This window comes from Nuphar pumila, chromosome 14 (genome assembly GCF_984573655.1).
Source record: "Nuphar pumila chromosome 14, dmNupPumi1.hap1.1, whole genome shotgun sequence".
Lineage (NCBI taxonomy): Eukaryota > Viridiplantae > Streptophyta > Magnoliopsida > Nymphaeales > Nymphaeaceae > Nuphar > Nuphar pumila.
In genome coordinates this window covers 21,586,392-21,612,259 of record NC_143262.1, presented here as the reverse complement: position 1 = coordinate 21,612,259, position 25,868 = coordinate 21,586,392, and the positions used below count along the sequence as shown (strand labels likewise).

At 39.2% G+C, this 25,868-nt stretch overlaps 1 protein-coding gene across 1 annotated transcript; it reads left to right on the top strand.

The window, feature by feature from the left end:
• The first annotated feature begins 2,897 nt into the window (after nt 1-2,897).
• LOC149816602 (protein NRT1/ PTR FAMILY 8.3-like) lies at nt 2,898-21,055 on the top strand. Its single transcript, XM_089987610.1, has 5 exons — nt 2,898-3,218; nt 18,592-18,694; nt 18,824-19,041; nt 19,211-19,767; nt 20,055-21,055. The coding sequence occupies exons 1-5, from the start codon at nt 3,165-3,167 to the stop codon at nt 20,875-20,877; spliced, it is 1,755 nt and encodes a 584-aa protein (XP_089843736.1). The 5' UTR covers nt 2,898-3,164; the 3' UTR covers nt 20,878-21,055.
• The last annotated feature ends 4,813 nt before the right edge of the window (nt 21,056-25,868 follow it).

The following is a 25,868-nucleotide window of genomic DNA, read 5'->3' as shown; positions in this document are numbered from 1 at the left end:
TCGTGCCCTAGGCACGATTCTTGTTTTCGTGTGTTTTATAAAACAAAGCCTGGGTTCGGGTCTGAACCGTGACCCGCAATGCTGGATCCACTCTAACGTGGATCCGGGTCGGCTTTATAGTGTTGGATCCATCCTAACATGGATCCGGGTTGATAGTGAACTGTCAGATCCACATGGGTCCACATGGATCTGGGTAATGGATCCATAAATTGGATCTGTTTGGCTCCATTGTGGGTCCAAAACCCAATTACCCAAAACTTTTATTATATTCTTTTGGATCCGATAATGGATCTCGGACCCAATATGCATGAAAATTACTCAAAATTTTGGGTTATTACAGAATTCCATAGCAATCCCATCAAAAGAATCAATGAAACTATCTGCCCTTTGAGATCACAAGTTGGTGAGCCAGTACTCTATGAACATGCATGATTATTTATTGAAAATCAAGCTTTGGGTATACCTACTAAGAGATTCAAATTGAAGACTCAATGTGATTCAGAATCAGTATAGAACAAAATTGGATCAATGTACAAGTATTTTTTTAATATAATTTTTGTGTTCTTAACGTTTCTCTCAAAAAAGCAAGGTGTTTCATTTGTTCTTTTGATTTTCAAAGTTCTACTGAAGAAGACGTGTTTGAAACGGAAGTATATCATACTGTAGTGTGGATGGGGCCCTCAGGATGCCATTCATTCATTTGATGAGCAACATCCAACCAATCTAGATGGATTGTATCGCTTTCGGCTGTCCATTCGACATGCTCTAGATGCCGTTCATCTAGCAGCATAAACGACTATGAGATTTTTGTGAGGACCATGTTGGATATAAGCAATCCTTCCATGTTGGTTGAATGCCATTTATCACATGGCTCTGTAACAAATATCGCAAGATTTTATGAAAATCTTGCGAGAAATTGCCTGCAAGTTTAAAACTGCAATTTCTTGTGTGATTTTGAAAATATCGCAAGATTTATGAAAAAAACATAAATACCACAATTTAAATGCAATATTTACATTTTAAACGGCTATTTTTTGTGAAAAAAACCGTGTATTTTTTTTAAATATTTTTTATTGATATTTTTTATGAAAATTTTAATTTTATATTTTTTAATTTATTTTGTTATTGCCAAAATTTTGCCAAAAAATGTGAGATTTATGAGAAATTTTCAATTTCTAGCGAGTTTTTGACAAATGAGATTTTGCCGAAAAAAACGGTTGTCACCATGTCGCATGGATGAATGGACATCTAGAGGATCCTTGACAATATGCTTGTCTTGGTCCTCTCACATTTACATTTTAATAGGGGTGCAAACGGATCGAGTTTGGTCAGGTATTCAACCCAAATTTGAAGCATTATATCCTGACATGAATCATTTTCAAATGTGCATTAGGATTGGAACCAGATCTACAAAATTAAATTATTTTCGAATTCGGATCAATGTTCTATGTCAAATCTACACTTAATTTCACACCAGATACTCATACGATCTGATTAGTTTTTTGTTACATGTAGAAGGCATGTTTCAATCCTTTGTTACCAAATCTACTGTTAGCACATTTCTTGTGGATCCAGACTTAACTATACCTCACCAAACCTCCTTCAGATCTGGACTAGTCTTGGGATTCCTTGCACGTCTCAATTCAGATACTGTTTTAGAATAATCTGCCCATATCCTATCCGTATGCACCCCTAGTTTTAGGTGAGGAGGTCATTTATCCAGCGTGGAACTGAGGTGCCTCGTTAGGTGGTTCTACTCCCCTGCATCGGCCTGCCTTTCAATGAAAGAAAATGACAAAAGTAAAAATCTTCTCTTAAAAAAAGAGAAAAATAAAAGCAAAATTTCCTTTGAAGGGTCAACTTTTAAACCCTAACTTCAAAAAGGACTCATGTTTCTGAATTTTGTGATATGTGCTTATGCTTTTTAAAACTCTCAAAAAAAAAACTTACTTTTTTTTTTTTATAAGCGAGCTGCGGTTAGGCAGACCCTTACCAGAACAACATCCGCCCCATGTGGCAGAGAGCAGTGGCGTAGCTAGGATTCATGGGCAAACAGGGGTGTAGAAAAAAAAACTGGTTTGATAGTCGGGGGTTCGGGGCAGCGCCCCCGAAATTTTTTTTTTTTAGATAAAATAAAAAATGGCTACAATTATTAATAAAAATCTATTTCATATGGACAAATCAAACTATTTGCTGCAGTCAGGGCTGGGCTAGAACTGGGCTACAAAAATGGATAAAAATCTATTTCATATGGAATCATGGTTGGGCTAGGACTGGGCTTTTTTTTTTAAATTAACTGTTTCCGGAGGCAGGACTGGGCTCACCCCCCCCCCAGCTCCGCCTATGGCAGAGAGATTCTATCCTAGGGCATCAGCTTGACACAGGACCCTGCTTACCACATGGGATACCACCACGGTGGTAAAGACTTACTCTTATCATTGAACATCAACTCTAGCTAAACACCAATTAAATTGAGTCAAATGACAATAATATCGCCAAATAAATAAAATACATCCTTTTGTTAGTGAATATAAATAAGTATTTTCTAACTCCAAAGGTAGGGTGTCAATGAGTAGGGTTTGACTCGGATCCGTTCTGTACCAAACCCTTAAGGGTATGGGTTTGGTGATAAATAAGAAGGTTTGAACTGAATTCAGGTCATATCCAAAGGGTCCAATCGATATATGGAGCTGGGTATAGTTTGTGAAATTTCATACCAAACTCAAGTCCAGCCCAAGTTTCGACTAAGATTTGCAATTTTTCAGTATAAACAAATATATAAAATTTATCGGGTACGATTCAGGTCCGGTTCATATAATTCTAGGATCTGTGTATGGTTTTTCTTATAGTGGGTTCGATTGGACCTGGATCTGAACCTGATATTAGCATCTCAAATCATGGTCTCAATTTAAGAAATTCACAAAAGGGTGGCTTATTTCTGAAATTAGGGACAAAAAGGTTAGCCCCTAAACGTAATTTTCTAAAAAAAGAAAGGGTTGAGGTGTCCCGGGGTTTGTCAGTTGCAACTTACAACCTTAAAAACAAAAGAAGAAGAAAAGAACTGAAAAAAAAAAGGAAGAGAAACGTCTGAAGCGACGCGACTTCATTCTTTTCCTTCTTGTTCGTCTTTTGGGAATTCTTCGAACTGAGTTTGGTGCGATCTGATGGGTTCCGAGGAACAAGAGAGGCTGCTTGAAGATGGTGATGCAGATTCCTCTGTCAGTATTCTTATGCCTTCCCTACCTTTTCTCAATTTTTTTCTTGGTGGGTGTTTGGCTGGACCCGCTTATCCCCAAAAAAATCAGGATAAGTTGGGCAAACCGGCGTACAATATCTTGAATTCTCCGATTCTTGTTGATCAATGGGTGATCCTAAGGCGCCCCTCCTTAAATGTGCTGCTCTGGTTGACGATTTCACTGATTGTGTTCTAGGGGTGAATTTTTGTAGAATTTCTTTTTTTTTAAATTTTAAATTTGTTTTTGTTAGGATGGTTAAAGTATTAGCGATGGTAACCTTTTCTTTTTGCCCTTGTTTGCTGATTGTTTCCATACTTTGCTTGTTACTCAAATTTTAAAATTCTGAATGTGAATCCTCTTTTTTTTTTCGTCTATCTGAAGATGAATTACCTTTATGGTTTTTTACCTTTTCAGTCATGCTATTGCGCGGTTTATTTATCAAAAAATTGTTGCAAGCAGATATAGCTCGAATGGAATTCGATAATTTCATTGACTCAAAATTGGTGGCTTCTCATGAAGAAAAGTAATCGTATTCAATTGGAAAGATGCCCATTCAGATCTTTCTGTCATTCCATGCTTGAATATAATTTAATTATTGGCGACAATGTCTAGGTAGCAATTTTAGAGGCTTCAGTATTGATGGTGATCAAACGAAATAGTGGATTCCATGGAATTTCTCATTGATGTAATCTTACTCTCATGAATCCTTTAGTAAATTTGGAGCACTGCTTTAAAGCATGTGAAGATGATAAAGCTGGCAATTTTTTGTAAGAGTTGTAACTTTTTTGGCCTTTATTGTGTTTCAGAATTTTTTAACAATTGAATGAGAGATCTACAAGGGTATGACCGTAAAGGGTTCAGGAAATTTGAATGAAATCGAGGTATTAGAAGACAGAGAGCTAGTGAAATGTGAAAGTTAATGATAATTTATCAACTTATCATGGTATAAGGATGAGGAGGAGGAATTTTTTTCAAACTATGAACTCGGCCTGAAGTAGGTTAGTTCTGGAAATAATGGAACTTGGTTAGGTTTGGGAAAAGAAGTTTGTAAAATTTACAAACGGCAGGTTCATGCATTCCTATGCTCTTGGTGGCGGTCTTTTTTTTTTCTTTCTTCTTAATTCCTCTTTTATTTCTTGGGAACTGTTTACCTTCTTTGTCTCATGACTTGACTTTGTATTTGCTGGATTTTAACTTGCATGTGCAAAAGCATTGCTCCATCCATTCCTCTATGTCAATATAAAAGAAATTAATGATACCAGAGTTAGTTTCAGAGAAGTGCCTCTAGATCTAAGGAGGCACTGCAGTTCTATAGTCATCATATAATGGTAATCTTGATTTAGTTACTTCACATTTTCTTGATATTGTAAAATTGTAGCATGTAACAGAATGTTTAAGATAGAGATTCATTGTATTATACATGTTGAATGATGATATGCACTAATAGGAAAAATATCATAAGATCAATGTATTCATATTTACATATCTATTTCTTTAACATTTTTTACACCTCTCTCTCTCTCTCTATGAGTCTATATATATATATATATATATATATAAAGTCTTTAGTGCAGATGTGCATAGCAAGGTTGTAAGTAGTGTATTGTTACCTGTATCGGTCGACCCAATACTAACATTGTATCGTAAATGTATTTTAAATTTTTAATAAAAAATTTTAAAAAATCAAGAAAAACAGAAAAATTTAGTAAAAATTCTAAAAAAATCATGACATGAAATAATGATGAATTGCACAAATTACATACATAAAATCACATATGAAGCATTTAGGTCTCTATTACATACCACAAGAGTTATACTTTCATATTACATAAACAAAAACATCTCATAATAACAAAGTTTTTTTAATAAAACATGATACATCAATAATCATAATCATCTTCATTATTTTCTTCTTTTTCTCCTTTTTCGACATCCACATCGTCTCCAAGATACGTGGGGTCTTCATCATCTACCTGTTATGCTCCTTTCATGTTAATCCATTGAATGTCCTTTTCATTCAAAAGAGTCACGGCTTCTTCTCCAACCCATGCATTCAATTGATCAAAATGTTTCAAACTGATGGGATTTGTGCCTCCTTGCTAATAACCTTTCAATTTGCCTAAAAAGATGACATGAAAAATTAAAATTAGTTGAGTTTTGAATGAAAATGACAAATAAACTTTACAATTTTATATACCTTTGCCTTAGTTGTAAGTTGTAGCAAACGTAGACGAGGTCATTGAGCTTTTTATGCTCTAATTTGTTTTTTCTTTTGGTATGGATTTGCTCGAAGATACTCTAGTTTCTCTCGCATTCACTTGCACTACATGTTTGGCCTAGAATGCAAATGACAAAAGCTCTCAGATTTGGAACAACACTTTCAAACCTAGCCCACCACAAGTTTGAAAAAAAATCAAGAAAATGAGAAATCAATTAAAAAACAATAACATATATACAATCATACAAAATATCATAACTAAATAACAATTTCAAATTAAAATTGAAATAGATAAAATAAATTACCTCGACGCATTGTGGCACAGTTTCGCACTACTGCAGGTCTCCCTATATTATACAATGCATTATCATAAGTTTTCATTTCCTTATGAATTTGATCTTAAATGCTATAATCAGGGTTCATCATTTCGATGCAATCTTAAAGTCCCTTGTTGACTTCCTTGTCCATTTTAAACATAGGGGAGTATCTAAATGCATAATTAAAATAATATGTTGCAGCATGAAAAGGTTGATGAAGTTGCTCAATCTCTATGATCAATGATGTTTCATATAGGTATGTAGAATTTTTTCTTCCCATTCAAATTATTTCTAATGACCTCTTTTGCCTTATCTATGACCTCATAGAGATAACTCATAGTTGGTTTGTCTTCATTGTCAACCAATCAAAGCACTTTCACCAAAGGTATAGTTACATGAATCCTAGAATTCACTTTTGAATACAATATCTACAATTTCTTTGGGCTTTCTTTTTTGTGCATGGGGATATGCATTCCACTCATCTGATGAAAATATTTTTTTAGTACAGCTTTATTTTTTATTAAACTTTGCACCGTAAAAAAATTGTAGCAAATCTAGTAACTCTATTATAAAACAACTCGGCACTATCAGTGTACTTTCTCATTAGGCTCAAAACCCATGCATGATTGTAAATAAATTTAGTAATTTTTTGGCAGCATTAAATTGTCTATATTACCTTTTATCAATCTAAGTCTGGTTCTAAACCCAATTAGGTTAGATATGATAATGTTGGATTCGTTAATGCTTAGACCTGGCCCGATACCAACCCATTCACATCCCCAATTTGAGCCAGTGAAGTGGATGAAGTCGTATCCTAGAAAGGGCCAATGAGAATACCCACATCCAAGCTTCCCAAACACTCGGATGCACATCATTATCAGCATTAAAGAGTGGTAAATCTTTTCTCTCAACATTTGAATATTCGCATCATATGAAAGTCATGTCATGCAAAACCATAAAAAAAAATCACTACCATTTCTCCACCTCTAAAAAAGAAAGTATTCCATTTTCCACATTTTATAGAGAAATTTTCCAGCTTGTGTGACTCCGCCGGTTTGGTAGAGGAAGCACATGAATGTCACCAAGGTGAATGGACATCGTGGTTTTAAAATAACACTTTATTCACATCCCTGCCACAAGGTCAAAGTTGGGTATGCTCCTGACAGGATATATCAGCCATGGAGATACATCCCTACCACAAGGTCAAAGTTGAGTGTGCTCCTGGCGGGCTATATCAGCCACAAAAATACATCCCTGCCACAAGGTCAAAGCTAGGTGTGCCCCTGGGGGCTTATTATCTGCCACAGAGATAGAAGTTTGTGTCCAAGAAGAGATGATGGATTTAAAGACGATTTGTAACAGAGTTACTGGAAGCTTCTTAGATAGGTGGAAAGCGCTCACTTTGGAAGGTCGATACTCTTTGCTTCCAAAACTTGATGAGAATCTTGATTCTTCCACGCTTCTCCTATGCTTTCCACATGCTTCATCTATTCTTATTATATGTTCTTTCACTCTACTTTTCATGTTTTTTATGTGTTTTCTCTCACGCTTCTCACTCACTTCCATGTGCTTTTCTCTAAATTGGCTATCATCATTTTTAGATTTTGTTAAAAATTTAATTTTTACACTAAAAAATCATGAAATTTAAGAATAGTCACTTTTATTTTAGTTTTTATTTGTGTTTCATTTCAATTCTCATTCAATTATTATATTACTTTTTTTTATTCTTTGCTTCCCGCTTCCTATACATTTTAAAATGCATTGCTTCTCGCTTCCGCTTCCTGCATTTTTTTCCGCTTTCGCTTCCTATTATGGCAACCTTTCGTAATACTGGTGGTAAGGCCCGCTGGTGTCATTTTGTGTGTGTGTGTGGTTGTAAGTGGGTTAAATATTATTTGTCCAAATTGAAGTCTAATATGTTTGCACCAAACCCAACTCATTATGGGACCTTGTACTTAATGTGATTTAAAATTTTAAACTTTTATAATTTAAATCACTGTGGTTGAAATTATACCCACGGTGGTTAGATCCTATTACTGAGCTTTTGGTTGATAACACTGGGTGTAGGCAGAGGTTTGCAATCTGTCATTCTTGCTTTATCCAAAAGATCAAGAGTGTATTTGTGTTGAGTTAATGACATTTTTCCACCCTATCTGTCCACCTCTACACCAAGAAAATATCTCAGTTCCCCAAGATCTTTGATTTTGAACCGCATACTCAATAAATCTTTAATTCGTTGAATATGGTCTGGAGCATTACCAGTGATCACTATATCATCAACATATATAAGCAAGAAAACAATAGTAGTACCGTCCCTGGATATAAACAAAGAATGATCTAGTTGGGAATGAAAGAAACCGTGGTTCTGAATCTCTGAGGAGAAGCTTTCAAACTATGACCTGGAGGCTTGCTTCAAACCATACAAGGTTCTGGTTAATTTGCATACATATTCTTTTGGATTTCTCTCTGCATAACCTTGAGGTTGTTCCATGTAGACCTCTTTTAAATCTCCATGAAGGAATGCATTTTTAACATCAAGCTGACTAAGGGTCCATCCATGTTCAATGGCCAAGCCAAGTATGATACGAATAGTTTTCATCTTCACCACTGGACTGAATGTCTCATCATAATCTTGATCGTATTCTTGAGTGAAACCTTTGGCAACAAGGCGTGCCTTGTACCGTTCAATGCTACCATCCGGTTTATATTTAATTTTATATACCCATTTTGAACCAACATTTTTATCTAGAGGGCGACCAATTATCTCCCATGTTTGACACTCATGAAGTGCCTCGATCTCTTCATTCATCGCTTCAATCCATTTGTTGGATTTGATAGCTTGACAAAAACCAAGTGGTTCATCTTGTTTTTCAATCTTGGATAGAAAAATCTGAAAATCCATAGAAAAGTTATCCTAACTAACTCACTTCTCAATAGGATGCCTTATCCTACCTGATCTTCTTGGTGCCTCTATATTATTAGACAATGTTACGTGTTCTCCAGCAAGTATATTTGTTTGCTCTCTGGGTCTCCTGATATAGACATTACCTTTATATCTCAGACATTCTGTGTCTAATGCATCATCTGAAACTGTCTCACCATGTATGCTTTCAGGGGCCAAAGTAGATTGTTTTGCAGCATGTGAAATAAGTTCAGCACTGAGCCATGGGTCATACGAATTAGCAACTGCATCCACATGTTCACGATCATAACTTGCTTCATTTCCCAAAAAACTATTTTAATCAAAAATAACATTTCTGAAAATTCTAATCTTCTTATTGACAAGATCATAGCACCTGTACCCCTTGTGTCCATCTCAGAGTTACCAGTCGGGGAAGCAGGAGCAGGAAGCGAGGCACTTTCAAAAATTTAGGAAGCGAGAAGCGTCGGATGACTTAGAAGAAAATTACGAACTGTCTCGGAAGCAACCTAGGAAGCGAACCAGAAGCGACCTAGGAAGCGAACCGGAAGCAAGGGGGAAGCAAAAAAAAATAAAAAAATAAAAATGAAAAAATGGGGAAGCGAGGGGGAAGCGTGAGGAAGCCCGTTTCTCAAAAAAAGCGTGCTTCCCTGCACGTTTCGGAAGTGCAATGTTTCGCGCTTCCGAAACGTGCTTTGGGGAAGCGCGCTTCCTCATGCGCCTAGGCGCTTCCAATAACTCTTGTTCATCTGCATAACCTACAAATTGACATACAGAAGCTTTGTCCTGAAATTTAGTTCTCATGGATTTATCAATGTGTACGTAACATGTGCATCCAAAAACTCGTAGCTCATCATAATTAGGATGTACACCGAATAGAACATAATGGGGAGACTGATTTTCAAGAATAGGCATAGGAAGACGATTTATCACATTAGTAGCAATATGAAAATCTTCTATCCAAAGATTAATAGGTAAGTTACAACCATGCATCATACTCATTGCACTCTCCATAATATGCCTATGTTTACGTTCGGTAATTCCATTTTGTTGTGGGGTGTACGGGTAAGAAACTCTACGATGCATCCCATTATCTTGAAGAAAATCTAAAAATTCTTTGGAGGAATACTCACCACCCCCATCACATTGGAGGATTTGAATATTTTGAGAGAATTGAGTTTTAATGTAGGCATGAAAGTGACGAAACATAAAGAATATCCAGGTAAAGCGAGAGAAACTATCAATAAAGGACAGATAGTATTTGCTTCCAGAAGAGAAAGGATTGAGAGCAGGACCCCAAACATCAGAACATATTATTTCAAAAGGCATGAAAGCTCTTTTATTTATTTGATGAAAGGGAAGTACATGACTCTTGCAGACCTGACAACTGGGACATATTCTGTCCTTCAGTGATGAAGGTGAAACAGTCTCCGGAAGAAAACCATGAGACACTAGTTTTTCAATAAAGACTCTACTACAATGACCAAGACAAGAATGCCAAAGATCTGGCTTATTACATTTAAATATACTTAGAACATCTTTAGAGACACGATCGGACTTAGGCTTCAGGACACTGGAGACTGGATCTTCATTGAAAATATACATGTTTCCACGTCGCTCTCCTTTAGCAAACGTCTACTTCGTTTGAAGATCTTTGACAAAGACATAACAACAACAACAACTACGCCTTCATCCCAAAACAATTGGGGTCGGCGATATAAACCAAAAAAGAAAATCATTCTGGGTCTTCCACATGAATCCTTCTCCTTCAATCATTTCTATCCAATGCCATGTCCTTGGTGAGGTTCAAAGCATTCATATCCTTTTCTATCATCTCCATCCAAGTCTTCTTAGGCCTACCCCGACCTCTTTTAACTAATATATTTTTCCATTTCTCCATCCTTCTAACTGGAGCGTCATTAGGCCTTCGTCGAATATGTCTAAACCACCATAAACGATTCTCTCTCATCTTATTTTCAATGGATGCAACGCCCAGCTTCTTACGTATTTCCTCATTTCAAATCTTATCTTTTATTGTATTTCCATACATCCATCTAAGCATACGCATCTCAGCTACACTCATTTTTTGAATATGATGTCTCTTGGCAGCCCAGCATTCCGTACCATATAGTAAAGTGGGCATAATTGTCGTCCTATAAAACTTTTCCTTCAACCGCAATGACATTCTACGATCGCACAACACTCCAGTTGCACTTTTCCATTTCATCCACCCAACATTTATCCTATGATTTACATCTCCATCAATTTCTCCATACTTTTGAATGATATATCCCAAATATTTGAAACAGTCATCCACCGGTATTTCTTGCTCACCAAGCTTCACTACACTCCCATCATTACGTCATTGCTTACTAAACCGACATTCCATATATTCTGTCTTACTCTTACTCAACTTAAAACCTCTTGCTTCCAATGTTTGTCTCCATAATTCTAACTTAGCATTAACCCCAACTCTAGACTCATCAATCAAAACAATATCATCAGCAAACAACATACACCACGACACATTTTCTTGAACTGATCTTGTAAGCTCATCCATCATTATAGCAAATAGGAAGGGCTTAATGCAAATCCTTGATGTAACCCAACCGTTATAGGAAAATTGGTTGTCACCCCTCCACAAGTGCGGACATTGGTTACTACTCCTTCGTACATATATTTAATTATACTAATGTACTTGAGAGAAACACCTTTCTTCATCATTGTCTACCAGAGAACATCCCTAGGTACTCTATCGTATGCCTTCTCCAAATCAATAAAAACCATATGCAAATCTTTGTTCCTCTCTCTATATCTCTTAATAAGTTGTCTAAGAAGATGTATAGCTTCCATAATTGATCTTTCAGGCATAAAACCAAATTGATTCTCCGATATCATGACAACCTTCCTCAACCTATACTCAATCACCCTCTCCCAAAGTTTCATAGTATGACTCATGAGTTTTATACCACGATAGTTTGTGCAATCTTGTATATCACCCTTATTTTTATATAGAGGCACCAAAGTACTCTTCCTCCACTCATTAGGCATCTTATTTGTTCGCCAAATCTTGTTAAAAAGATTTGTCAACCATTCTAAACCTTTCTCACCCAAGCATTTCCAAGCCTCGATAGGTATACCATCTGGGCCAACTGTCCTTCTTGATTTCATGTTCTCCAAAACCTCTGCAATTTCTTTCTTTTGAATCTTGTGCATGAAGTCACGATTCATCTCATGAAATGAAATGGAGAAGTCTCCAAGATTCTGAGCATGACTTCCATTAAATAGCTTATCAAAATAATCTTTCTATCTCTCCTTAATCTCCTCATCTTTGACTAAAACCCTTTGTGTTTCATCTTTGATACATCTAACCATACCCAGATCCCTCGATTTCCTATCTCTCATCTTTGCAAGCCTATAAATATCTTTCTCGCCTTCTTTGGTATCCAACTTATCATAAACCTCCTTATATACCTTATCCATCGCATTTCGAACTACTTTTTTAGCTTCTTTCTTTGCTATCATATACTTCTCCAAATTCTCATTATCACGACTCTTACTTAGATTTCTATAACACTCTCTTTTAACTTTAATAGTTAATTTGACATCCTCGTTCCACCATGATGTATCTTTACCTAGCGGTGCACCGCCTTTAGACTCACCCAATACCTCCTTAGCCACCTTTCTCATGTCACCCGCTATCTTATTCCACATTGATTTTGAATCCTCCTCGAGACACCAATCAGCTTCCTTAACTGCCTGCTCTACAAACATTCCTTGTTTAGCTCCTTTCAGTGCCCACCACTTAATTCTAGGATTTATCCTATGTCTATCCCTTTTACGGCATTTTCTAATTCTAAGATCTAAAATTAAGACTGTATGTTGTGTAGTTACACTTTCTCCTGGTATAACCTTACAATCGATGCAACGACCCCTATCTCTCTTTCTAAGTAGGAAAAAATTTGTCTAACTCGTATTAACCCCACTTTTAAATGTTACTAGGTGAGACTCCCTCTTCCTAAACCAAGTGTTTGCTAAGATCATATCATAGGATAAACCAAAATCTAAAATCCTTTCTCCACTTTTGTTTCTTTCTCCTATACCATAGCCTTCATGGATACTCTCAAATCCATCCCTACTAATGCCTGAATGTCCATTAAGGTCACCGCCGATGAAAAGCTTTTCTCCATATGATATCCCTTGTGCTACTCCATCTAAATCTTCTCAAAATTGACGCTTAATGGAATCATCTAAACTTACTTGAGGTGCATAAACACTAATAATATTAATAATATCCGTACCTAATACTAATTTAATAAGTAAAATCCTATCACCCTTCCTACAGACCTCAACTACATTATCTATAAACTCACGACTAATAACAATCCCTACTTCATTCCTATTCCTATTTATTCTTGTATACTAAATCTTATATCCCCAAGGTTCTATCACTTTTGCTTTCTCACCTACCCATTTGGTCTCTTATAGACATAAAATATTCATCTTTCTCCTACACATAACATTTACTAACTCTGCCAACTTACCAGTTAAAGACCCTTTGTTTCAAGTGGCTAACCTAATTTTATGGTCTTGAACTATCTTCTTTACCCCCACCCGTCCAACAAAGTGAGGGAACCCTTGCCTATTTGACACTACACTCGGGCACCGGTGTGACACGTCGCTTCTGGGCGACGACCTAACAGCCCTTGCCCATTTATCACTGCCTCTGGGCCTATAGAGTACAGCGCGTTGCTCAGTAGGGAACGCCCCAACAAAATTCTCATATTGGTTCATATTCATAGGGTGTGACTAAGTTTTTATGCTGGCTGTCACTGGCCTACCACAACCCTCCTTTATTCGGGCTTGGGACCAGCAGTGTATAACTAAACAGTTATACATAGGCGAAGTTACAAAGACAGAAGTAGGAGTAAATTCCACAGATGAATTGGTAGAATCAACAAGATTAGAAAAAGAGACAATGTTTTTATTTATATTTGGTGCATGGACAACATTGGATAAAGGAATGGATGAAGACTCAGACAAAGGAACGAGGATATTGCCTACGTTTGAAATAGGGTGGTGTGTCCCATCTCCAATTACAATATTATATTTACCAAAATATGTGATCAAAGTAGAGAACTTACCTGCATTGCCAGTGACATGAGTTGTTGCCCTAGAGTCCACATACCAAACTCCATCATCATTCTGTTTCAAGTTCAAGTTGGTCATTGCAGACAAGAGAAGATCCTTAGCATCATCACTGACCCAAAAAGTACCTACGGTTCCTGGTGTGGCAACATTTTTATGGTTTTGCATTCTGTTACGATTTTGTGGGTTGAGCCAGTAGTTAGCCTTAATATGACCACGTTTGTTGCACAAATAGCATGTGAGAACACTCTTTGAAGAGTCGGCAGTGAAATTTGGCATAGGTAGCAACCCACGTCCGCCCTGGATTTGAGCTCCTCTGCCACGCCCCCCTTTATAGGAAAGATCTCCTCGTGTGCGATCAGTTGTCATGCCTGTGGCAAAAACATCATGCGTAGATGATTGCCCTGCTGAAGTATCAAACATGCTTTTCAAAGACATTTCGTACTGGAGCAGTTTAGCACGTAAATCCTCAAAATTGGGCAATGTAGGTAAACACAATAAAGAAGTGACAAGAACATTATACTCTGACCCTAGGGCACTCAGTGACTGCTACACTTTTTCCTTATCTGATACTGGATATCTGACAATTGCTAATTGATCTGTGATGCTTTTAACTTGATTTAAAAATTCAATAATAGTCATTGACCCCTTTTTCAAAAGCTGGAATTCACGCTTGAGAAATAACACCTTAGCTTCTGATATCTGAGAGTAAGTCTGAGCTAGAGTCTCCCACAATATTTTAGTTGTGCAATCATCAGGAATAAAAACTAATACCTCTTGAGACAATGTGGAAGTGATATACGCGACAAGGGCATGATCGCGCTTCATCCATGCAACAAATGCAGGGTTGCGAACAATGTTTGCCAGTCCTCCTTCCTCTTTTGGTTCTTGTGTGATAAACTCTGAAAGCACTGAAACATAGCCATCCAAGTGACCTGAAAGATCTTGACTTCGAATAAATGAGTAATCTGCCTTTTCCAAGTCAGATAGTTATTTGAATTTATTTTTTCAGAGACAGGCTGTCCCAGAAAGTTGGAAGAAAGACCAAAGTTGGCAGAAGTATCTATTGACAAACCTTGGAAATTCATATTGAGGGATTAAGAGGAATCAAGAACAACAACAATAGCTTTAAAGGGAAATCTGAAATCAAAACAGCGAAGCAAGTTCGATGTGATTGATTTCAGATTGATTATAGGACCAAAATAAAGGAGAAAACGTGAAATAACCCACACGACACAATCGACAAGTGGAGAACAGCAGATTTTAGAAGATGAGGTGCAGATTTGAAAGAAAACAGATATCTAGTCGCTAATTTTAGAAATATATGAAGATGAAGACAGACACATAAATGTTTTAGGGTTTAAGAGGAAAGATAGAGAAAAACACGACAGATCTAAGGAGAATATTTTAGATATGTTGGAGATACACAGCAGATCTGAATGTGATTCAGATTTGCAATAAGAGTATTGGATTTTTAGGAAGCGTGAGGTAGAGGAAGAAGAAAAAAGTGACAAACCTTTAGGAGACGAAGATAGACGGAGAAGAAGAGGGTGACAGGAGGCAGATCAACACCTGTTGACGAGAAGGAAAAGACGACTTTTCACGCCCAGAAATTCCGCTGCTCTGATACCATATTAAATCTGTTGATAAACTGAAACATTCCGTAGAAAATAAAAAAGATGAGGAGGAAGAAGAGGGGAGTTTACTGGGAATCGACAACCTCCTTTTTTTCTTATATGCTGCGGTAAACCCCTTGATTAGATTAAATAGGGTTACAACATTTTTACATGGACAAAAATGCCCTGTATTAGAAATACATATTACATTATAAAACCCATGAATGGATATGGATCCTTTATCGGATCCATATCTAATCCATATTCTAATAACTACCACGGTGGTTAGATCCTATTACCTGCAAGAAAAGTTGAAATTAGAAAAAGAAAGTCATAATGAAGGTGGTTGTGTGGAAGGTTGGTGGTTTTAATTGGTTTAAACGGGGTCCCTCCAGCATGATAGATAGGTCAGGAAAAACAATCATCCCAAGTTTTTTAATTTTAACCATTTCCTCTTCTAAGTCATTAATAAAGGCGATAAAACAAAACTAGTTGGGCTCAACCAACCTTGAGAGACTTTCAGTCAAGGTAATTAGGCAAGTATAGGTTTTGACCCGAACCCACTCAGCTGCCCAATCCATATGGACCTTCTAAGTAAAATTAGGTTGAACTCAAGAAAATGTGATACTCGATAACACCACCTCTTTTGAAGTGACAAAATTTCATTACAATGTTTTTTTTAATATTATGTTTTCCATTTCTGTTTATATTGTCATATTGAGCATCCACATGCATTGCATCCATCTAGATCTCCTCACGTGCATTGCACGTGGATTCCACTAGTATATATGTGTGTGTATAAAACTCAATAAAATTGAAGTATGACCAGAATTTATAATTAGGTACCTAAATGCCAAGCAATATGGAGTTATATTGACAATTTGAATTAATGTGTGAATTTAAAACAACAAAGGACTATTATCTAACAAATAATTTAGAAAAGTAACACAACCCTAATAGACATGATTCCTGATTTTATAATTCTTGAAAACATAAGAGACGATAAACAAATTTTGGTATGGATGCTTTCTCCTCTTTCTTCTTGCAGATATGCTATCATCTTTGCTCTTATTTCATTTAAAAAGTCTAGAAGGCAAACAGGGCCATATGAATTCATTCCAGTCTGGAGGATGATATTTAAAGCTATATATTCTGCCCTTAGTTTTAGTGAAACAGAAAAGACACAGTGTCTTTCATTGCCAAGTGGGTGTTTTTTTGCAAATTGTTTTCTTGAATACAAAAATATATATGTACAAACATGAATATGTGTGTTCTTGTTTGCCTTAATTCATTGGTTGTCCTTATCTCTAGATGTGGAGAACTAGTGCAGTAGAATCCCCTGGCCTGATGCATGAGTTGAGTTCCATGGCCCAGTGCACGGGCCATGGGTTTTAGTTAGGGACCTGAAATCAATGGTCTGGCAGCCATGTTTTAGATTTCTAGTAATGAATATCAGAGGAACATTCCCCCTGTTTGATATGTAGGAATTTAGCAAAGAAGGTAGGAAAATTAGTATCACCTAACTATTTTAAATTTCTGATCAAGTCATCATCATTGCCATTATCATCATCATTATGCCTTGTCCAATTTACATCCTGCAGCCTAAAATCTAATCAAGTGGGATTTTCCAAGTGGAATGATGCATATAAATACTTTCCGTAATAAAAAAGTTTTCTAAGTTTTTTCCTTGACTAACCACCCAAATCATTTAACTGGAGGATAAGAGGATTGAAAGAGGGAAAAAGGAGAAGTCTTAGAACAGCTCTCCGGCAAATCACTTCCATATGTTTCAATTGTGATTGTGTTATAATATGTAATTTTGGTCTGTGTCCTGCCATGCAAGTTCAATTTTGTAAAAGTATGTATTATTATTATGCATGTCTACATATTTTACACCCTGTCTGGATGAACTTCATTCGTGAATGTCTATGTCTTGCTCATTTTGTGGAAGCACCTCTCCTATGTTGGGCATTATAAAAACTTGGGTAATCTGAGTTCATCCAAATAGGCTTATATTGCAACTCCTCTTTAGCCTCTTTATTCTTTTTGTTGTTTTCATTAATGTACAAAATGGTAATCACTATCAAGGTTCTTTGTCCAATCACATAGAGCATGATCACTTGTAATGCAGAAAAGCTCTGACTAGAAGAAGGGTTGTTTCTTGTTGTGAAGGATATCTCAAGGTTATAATTAAGCACTCATTGGAAAGAGCTCTGTGCAACAATAGAAGATTGTGGCCCATTACTCTATTTTGGTCAACTTTTGCTTCTTTCTTTACTTAGGGATGCATGTTTTTTCCTAATCATGCAAAAATATTCAATATGGATCATTTGCCTCCAACCAAGTCTCCATGCATGATGCAAATACTTGATAATGGAGGTTACACCAATTTCTTTCCAGGACTTTTCTTATATATCTCTATGCTTGAGTGTTTCTTTATTTTGGTTAACAACTAAAACATGCTGAATGGTTGGGAGGTTTCCTTTACAAGTTCCTCTTGATTGAGTTTATTGCATTTTGAAAATTACATGCTAAGAGTTTCAGTATCACCTGTAAAATTTTATACTTTATTATGTAAATTTAATATTCAAATGATGTACCATCATTCTTTTTAACCCTCCTCTGCTAAAAGTACAAAGTTTGAATGGGGATTTTATAACTTTATAAGCAATGGGGATTCAAATTACTTTATTTAGCATGGATGATCTGTCAAAGAGGTAAATTCTTATATTCTTAGGAGGGCATAAAAAGCATTAACTAAATTCAGCCAGCACAAATTGCTGTTTCCACATTCCTCTTGTGAAATTTCATTCTAGGAGTTCTGAAACTGCAAAGATGTCTTCAAGTTTCACAGTGGGCTTAAAGGTTTGGTTTAAAACATTCTGTCATGTGGCATGCATTTTAAGGTTCATTCATGATGAGACCAGTAGGACAGCTAATATAAACTTAAATATAGCTCATCAATTGCCTCTATATCATATTTTCCCATCATGAGGACCAGCTAAGGTGTTGATGCTAGAAGAGCTTTGCCCTTTGGAGATAAACTAGAATCATGGATTGACCATTTCCTTCCTAGTTAGTATGCTGATGATATTTAATATCTAATTTTTCCGTTTTTTACTCTTCTGGTGTCTAGAATAATAGTGGACACTACACAGGAGATGGATCAGTTGACATGCATGGGAGGCCTGTTCTGAAGCATAATACAGGCAACTGGAGGGCTTGCCCCTTTATTCTTGGTATTTTGGCTATGCAAACTCAGTCGGTTTTCTTTTTTCCTTTTGGCTAGTCTTTTGTCCTGTATTTGTTCATGGGCACATATTTGTAATCTTACGGTTTATAACTTTATAATCAACTACAAAATGCAGGAAATGAATGTTGTGAGCGGTTGGCATACTATGGTATTGCGACTAACCTTGTCACATACCTCACCAAAATACTACATGAGGGGAATGCCTATGCTGCAAGTAATGTTACCACCTGGCAAGGCACCTGCTATCTTACACCACTTATTGGAGCTGTTTTGGCTGATGCATATTGGGGAAGATACTGGACGATTGCCGTGTTTTCTTCAATTTACTTCTTTGTAAGCACAAATCTTTGAGCAAAGGAAAATTTTTGATCTGTCGTTCATTTTATTTGTGAACTTCCACTATGCAAATGCGTTGTAATTTTATTTTTCTGTTCTTTCAGTTTTTCTTATTATCTGATCTTTTGCAAAAAGCTGGCTGAAGGTTCCTGGTTTTGCTATGTAGGGAATGGCTACCTTGACTCTTTCAGCATCAGTTCCTGCATTCAAACCTCCGTCTTGTATTGGTGAAAATTGTCCTGAAGCAAGTGCTGCACAATATGCCATATTCTTTTTTGGCCTCTATTTGATTGCATTAGGAACGGGTGGCATCAAACCTTGTGTATCATCCTTTGGGGCTGATCAGTTTGACGACTCTGACCCAGTAGAAAGGGTGAAAAAAGGTTCCTTCTTTAATTGGTTCTACTTTTCTATCAACATTGGAGCTCTTATTTCAAGCAGTTTGCTTGTGTGGATACAAGACAATGCTGGCTGGGGCTTAGGGTTTGGTATCCCCACATTATTCATGGGTCTTGCCATTGGAAGTTTCTTCTCAGGTACACCACTCTATAGGTTTCAAAGACCAGGAGGAAGCCCTTTGACAAGAGTTTGCCAGGTTGTGGTTGCTTCTATCCAGAAGTGGAATGTGAACGTCCCTCTTGATAGTTCTCTTCTATATGAAGTAGAAGATAAGAACTCAGCTATTGAAGGGAGTCGGAAATTGGAGCATACTGATGAATTCAAGTACTTTCTTCTCCAAACTTTACTGCATAATTGTATGGAGAAAGTTTGATTGCTTGCAGAATAGCATTGCATGAGCTTGATGACAAATCACAATTCTGTGAATTACATTACGTTTGTGAAGCCTACTGATAGACAGCGTGTGTTTTAGTTTCAAAGTTTTCCAGTACTTTTATTAAATTATCTTCCAGACCTTTTCTAGTATTTTTTTTTTGGAATTACTCCAGTCATCCAATATCCACATGCTTTGAGCTCCTTTAGTTACTTTTGATGATTTGTTTCTTCTGTAGGTTTCTTGATAAAGCTGCTATAGTGGTTGATGAAGAGGTCAAGACCAGTGATTTGACTAATCAATGGAGACTTTGCACAGTCACGCAGGTGGAGGAACTAAAAATTCTGGTGCGAATGTTTCCTATCTGGGCCACTGGCATAGTATTTTCCGCTGTCTATGCACAGATGTCTACCATGTTTGTGGAACAAGGGATGACCATGGATACCTCCCTTGGTTCATTTACTATTCCTCCTGCATCACTGTCGGCGTTTGATGTAATAAGCGTGATTGTTTGGGTCCCTGTTTATGACCGCATACTTGTGCCCATAGTGAGAAAATTCACGGGAAAGGAGAGGGGATTCTCTGAGCTGCAGAGGATGGGAATCGGCCTCTTCATATCAATATTGTCCATGATTGCAGCTGCCTTAGTTGAAATCAGGCGCTTGCAAATTGTCAAAGAGCTTGGTTTAGTAGACTCAAAAGCGGCAGTGCCCATGAGCATATTTTTGCAGATACCACAGTATTTTTTGATTGGTGCGGCTGAAGTATTTACTTTCATTGGACAGCTTGAGTTCTTCTATGATCAATCCCCTGATGCAATGCGGAGCCTGTGCAGTGCATTCTCCCTACTGACTACTGCCCTTGGTAATTACTTGAGCACTTTTATAGTGACTGTTGTGACAGCCGTGACGACAAAAGGAGGGAGTGCAGGTTGGATACCCGATAACCTGAATAAGGGCCATCTGGACTACTTCTTTTGGCTATTGGCTGGGCTTAGCTTATTGAATCTCTTGGTTTATGTCGCTTGTGCTGGTCGGTACAAGTGCAAGAAGGCCTCTTGATTATGTTTCTCTATTCCATGATTTTAGATCATTTGTTTACACACTCATCCTGTATATATTTGTTCAAAGACATTCATACTTTAGAATCTGTATTATTTCCTGACAGGAAAAACATTCGACAGTATGTTCTACTGTATTTGCTCTAGCTTTAAATGCTATGACGACGCTTCTGTCAAAAGTATTATCCTCCTCTAGAATGGAGCTGTCTGTGGGTCAGACCCTGGTTCATTGCTACACTAGTAAGGACTGGACTGTAATAGTGCCTGCATGTGTATCTGATAAGCTTTTCTGATAAGGATTTGGTAGGATTCTGAGTGAATCCTATGGGATTTAATGATTTGGATACCCTTGGCCCCAACCTAGATTATAGAACAAAGCTTGGTTTCTTGGCAATGAGCCAGCCGGGGACTATGTAGGTCTGTCAGGCTTCCTTTTAGGACCCTGGCACCTGGTCAAAAGCCTGGCCTGCTATGTTACAGGGCAGGCTTTTGCCCACAGGCTACCTGCTTAACCAACTTGGGTTGGATGGGCCCAGCCCTGGCATGAACCTCTGGAGTGTTTGAATGCCTCGGTTATCAGAACTGTGTATTGATTTTGGAGTGGGCCCCATACTGATAACCAGGGTATCCAAACGCTGAATCTGAAGTAAAGATGACGTTGACAACTGACTATCAATAATAAACACAATTGCTGGATTTTGAGCCGTGCTCTCCTGTAAGTAGGGATGCACATGTGCAAGCTCGGCTCGGCTTGTGCCGATCTCGGCTTGGTTTATTAAGCTCATCCAGAGTACAACAGATTGAGCTGGCCCGGCCAAGTAACCTGGTGTCGGCTTGTGCCGAGCTCGGCTCAGTTCATTAAGCTCATCCAGAGTGCAACAGATTGAGCTGGTCCGTGCTCAGCTCAGTTCGTTGCGTTTTTCCCTGAGCGTCTGGGTTTTACAATGCGAGAGACCTTACAGCGAGGGGGCGTCAGTCGTTGGGGTGAGGCGACTGTGGGGGGAGATAGAGGTGATGGTCTGGTGTTTGGCTCGAACTGGTTCAGGCAGACGGCACACTCTAGCCCATCCTTGGGCACTCGGAGCATTCGAACCGGAAGACAGGGAGCGACTCGATCAGCTTGCGATCGACGCCGAAGTTCTTCTGGAAGGGATGAGGGAGGGGGCTCATGGAGGTATTTAGGGTTGCCGACGCGGCTTCCTCTGCTGCCCCGCTTGCAATGCCTTTGTGTAGAGAAGAATCAGGAAAGTGATGGAGAAGAGTGTCGTAATCATGAGGGCGCCAACAATCACAGTGACGCTCGGCCAAAAGGGAGTGAGGCTCGACTTACCCACCATTGAAGATGGCCGTGATGGAGGGGCCAACGACGCCGTGGCCTCCTCTGCCACCGCGAATTCCATGGCTCCGAGGACCAGCGGAATGCAGCAAATGGAGAGCGGCAAAAAGGAAGGTAACAGTTGTCATCGTCATCATCTTCCTCTCCTTCCTGCATCTCTCTCTCTCTCTCTCTCTCTCTCTCTCTCTCTCTCTCTCTCTCTCTCTCTCTCTCTCTCTCTCTCTCGCGCGCGCGCGCGCGCGCCGTTCGACGATCGGTGACTGGTGTGGACCCCTTTACCGATGTCGTGAGGTCCTCTTGGGCGAGCGGGGACTCTCTTCGTCCGTTGTCATCATCTTGCTCTCCCTCGGGGGCGTTGGGGTATAGGCTACCTCGGCTCCTTGGCGGTATATGTGCCCCTATGTTGGCTGGAGGCTTTTTGCAACCTCGGGGTGAGAGACTGCTGTCATCATCATTATTTGTAGTATCATCTTTTCTGGGCTCGTTGCACGAAGGCGGGCGGGCTATCAGGTGGATTGGCGGGTGTGACGAGGCATCTGTGCCTCGGTCAGGTAGATGCTTGCGGTCATGGGAATCCGGTCGGTCTGAGTCGCAAGTTACGTTGCTGCGGAACCTTTTGGTGGATCCATTCTTCGAGGTTGATGAGGATCGGGGACTGTCAGGGGTCGCCTGGGCGACTAAGGGTTCTCTCAGCCCCTATGCAGTTGCAACATCTTCAAATTCGTTTGCTATGTCCTATGGAGAGTCTGGTATTGGGCCTTTCTTTCAAAAGAGGTCTCACTTTTCGGAGGACTCAGTTCTTGCTCGGGCCCACAGGTCGCCTAGTATCGGAGTCTCGATCCGACAGTGTTTTTTCTGTAGGCTAGTTGATGGCCTTTCAACCTTGGTTTTGTCTATCTCAAACAATTGCATCGTCTGTCTGCTTCGCCTGGTCTCCATCAGTTGGGTAAGTGCCCCTCTGTTAGCCGTGTATTGCAGGGCTCCGCCTACATTGATCAACTCCTCTTTTATCTGGGAGGGTGACTTCGAAGGCATGGGGAGTTCCCCAAACTCGGTCTATCCGTCGTCTGCGGGTTCGTCATCTATGAGTGATCATCTTTCATCCATTATGGGTCTGTCTGTGGACGATGCAGCCCGGCGTCTCGAACTCGCGCTTACCCAAACCCAGTTACTCAGCATCAATTCTGTTATGCGTGAGTCCCTGGCTGCGATCGCAGATCGTTTACCGATGTTGGTCGTGGATGAGGGGTGTTTCACGAACGTCAGCGCCCTTTCTCCTTCGGTCGGGGGGTTATCTCAACCTGAGCGGGGTGGTCTCCCAATAAGGAGACGTCGTCGGCCTTCGCTTTCTCCATCCGGCGAGTCTGGGGTCTCTCCTAGGCGGTCTGTGAGGATCCATACTCCTCGGGGATTTTCGGACTTTCAGTTATGAAGATCTTGTGTTGGAATATTCAAGGACTGAATTGCCCCTCCAAACGTCTTTTCCTGGCGAGTTGGATCCGCCAAGAAAAGTCTGATCTGATTGCTCTTTATGAAACAAAGATGGCAGATATCCTGAGCTCTGTCGTCTCCGAAATCTGGCGTGGTGCAGATTTCTTCTTCAAGCTTGCGATTCAATATGTGGGAGGCATCCTCATCCTCGAGAAGCATTCTCTAGCCTTACAACAGGTGGATGAAGGTACGTTTTCCATATCAATTACTCTTCCACTTCCTTCAATCGCAAATCCAGTTGTGGTCACTATGGTGTATGGTCCCCATCGTCAAAGCCGGCGGGAGGAGTTTTGGTTGGACTTGAATAGGGTCATTGCTTCATTTGGGGACCATCATATTATTATGGGAGATTTCAACTGCCTTCTGTCTCCTATCGACTCAAGTATTCTGGTGCCATACTCGGCTTCAATGAGGATTTTCCAAAACTTTATTCAGATGAACCGGTTGTACCACGTTCCCCATGTAGGCGAAGCTTTCTCGTGGACCAATCGACGATCTAGACCATGCTTTCGTCTGCTAGACAGGGTGTTTGTTTCGTCAGATCTGCTGAGTTCTATTAATGACATTTCATGTTACCTACTTCCACCATCTGTCTCGGACCATAGTCAGATTGTTATTCGATGGGGACAAGGCTTCACCAGCGACAGATTCTTTAGATTTGAGCAATGGTGGCTTAACGAGGCGGGTTTCGAGTCATTAGTCCAACAATCTTGGAGTAGACCTTGCTATGCGGTTCGGGCGGCTACTAGATGCATGGTTAAGCTTTTTTGCCTATCCCGCGATATCAAATCTTGGCTTATCTCCAATAAAATAAGCAAATTCCAAAATATGGAGGATTGGGAGTGTGAGTTGTCTTCTATAAATCATTCTCTCTTGGATACGACCTATATGAATGCATCAGATATTGAAAGCCTCAATGCTAGATCGGCCGAGCTGACTCTTCTAGTGCAATCTTGGCGTCTAAAGGATGAGATTCGTTGGAAGCAGCAGTCAAGGGTGACTTGGCTTAAAGCGGGTGACGGGAATACAAGGTTCTTTCATTCTTTAGTGTCGCACAGGCATCGAAGACATGTGATTCATTCTATGTATATCAACGGTGTCTCCTTTTCGGGCGATCAGGTAATCAATGTTGTCACCAACTATTTCTCTAACCTGTATTCCTGCAACCAAGCTGCAGGTGGCAATATGGGTATGACTTTATTTTTGTCCTTGGATCGAGCGCTCTCCAACTCGATTCAGGGGTTATTCACCAAAAAAGAAATCCTCTCGGTGGTGCAGGACTCGTCTGGGTGGAAAGCTCCAGGTTTTGATGGGTATCCAGTGGATTTCTTTCGCATATTCTGGCAATGTGTTAAGAGTGACATTCTTAGTGTCTTCGCTGAGTTTCATCGCAATGGCAGATTGTCGGTTCATGCTCACCTAGAAATTGTGTCACTTATTCCTAAGGAGGAAGCCGCATCAGATATCTCGCGGTTTCGACCTATATCAGTGTTAGGGAGCTTATATCGCATTATTTCCAAGGTCTTGGCTAATAGGATGCGGTCAGTCACTCCTAGGATTTTTTCGGAGGCTCAGTTTGCCTTCATTCCTAACAGAAGGCTTCAACATTCCTTCATTTTGGCCACAGAAGTGTTGCACTCTCTGAAGATCAACGGGGGGGCCTTTTTCACTCTTAAGCTTGACTTTCATAAAGCCTACGACTCGGTTCATTGGCCGTTCCTCTTCAACATGTTGGCGAACCTGGGCTTCGGTAGGCGTTTCTCTAGCTGAGTGCATGAGCTGGTTACCAATGCCCAGTCACGGATTAAGATCAATGGGGTCAAGGGAAATCAATTCAAACTTGGTTGTGGTCTTCGGCAAGGATGTCCTTTGTCTCTGTTACTCTTTAACATCGTCTCTGAAGGCATTGTGGTTTTGGTTAAGAGGGCAGTGGAGAATGGTCTAATTGAGTCTCTCGGTATACAAGAGTGTCGTAGTCAGATCCTGACTTTCGCTGATGACATAATTATCTTCGGAAGGGCGTCCATCCAACAAATGTTAAGATTCAAGCTTGTCCTTTTTTTCCTATCGATGTCAGGGTTATCTATCAACTACGATAAGTGTTGTCTATCCATGGTCAATGCTAGACATGGGTCAGCGGATATTCGGGTGCTCGGTATCGAAAA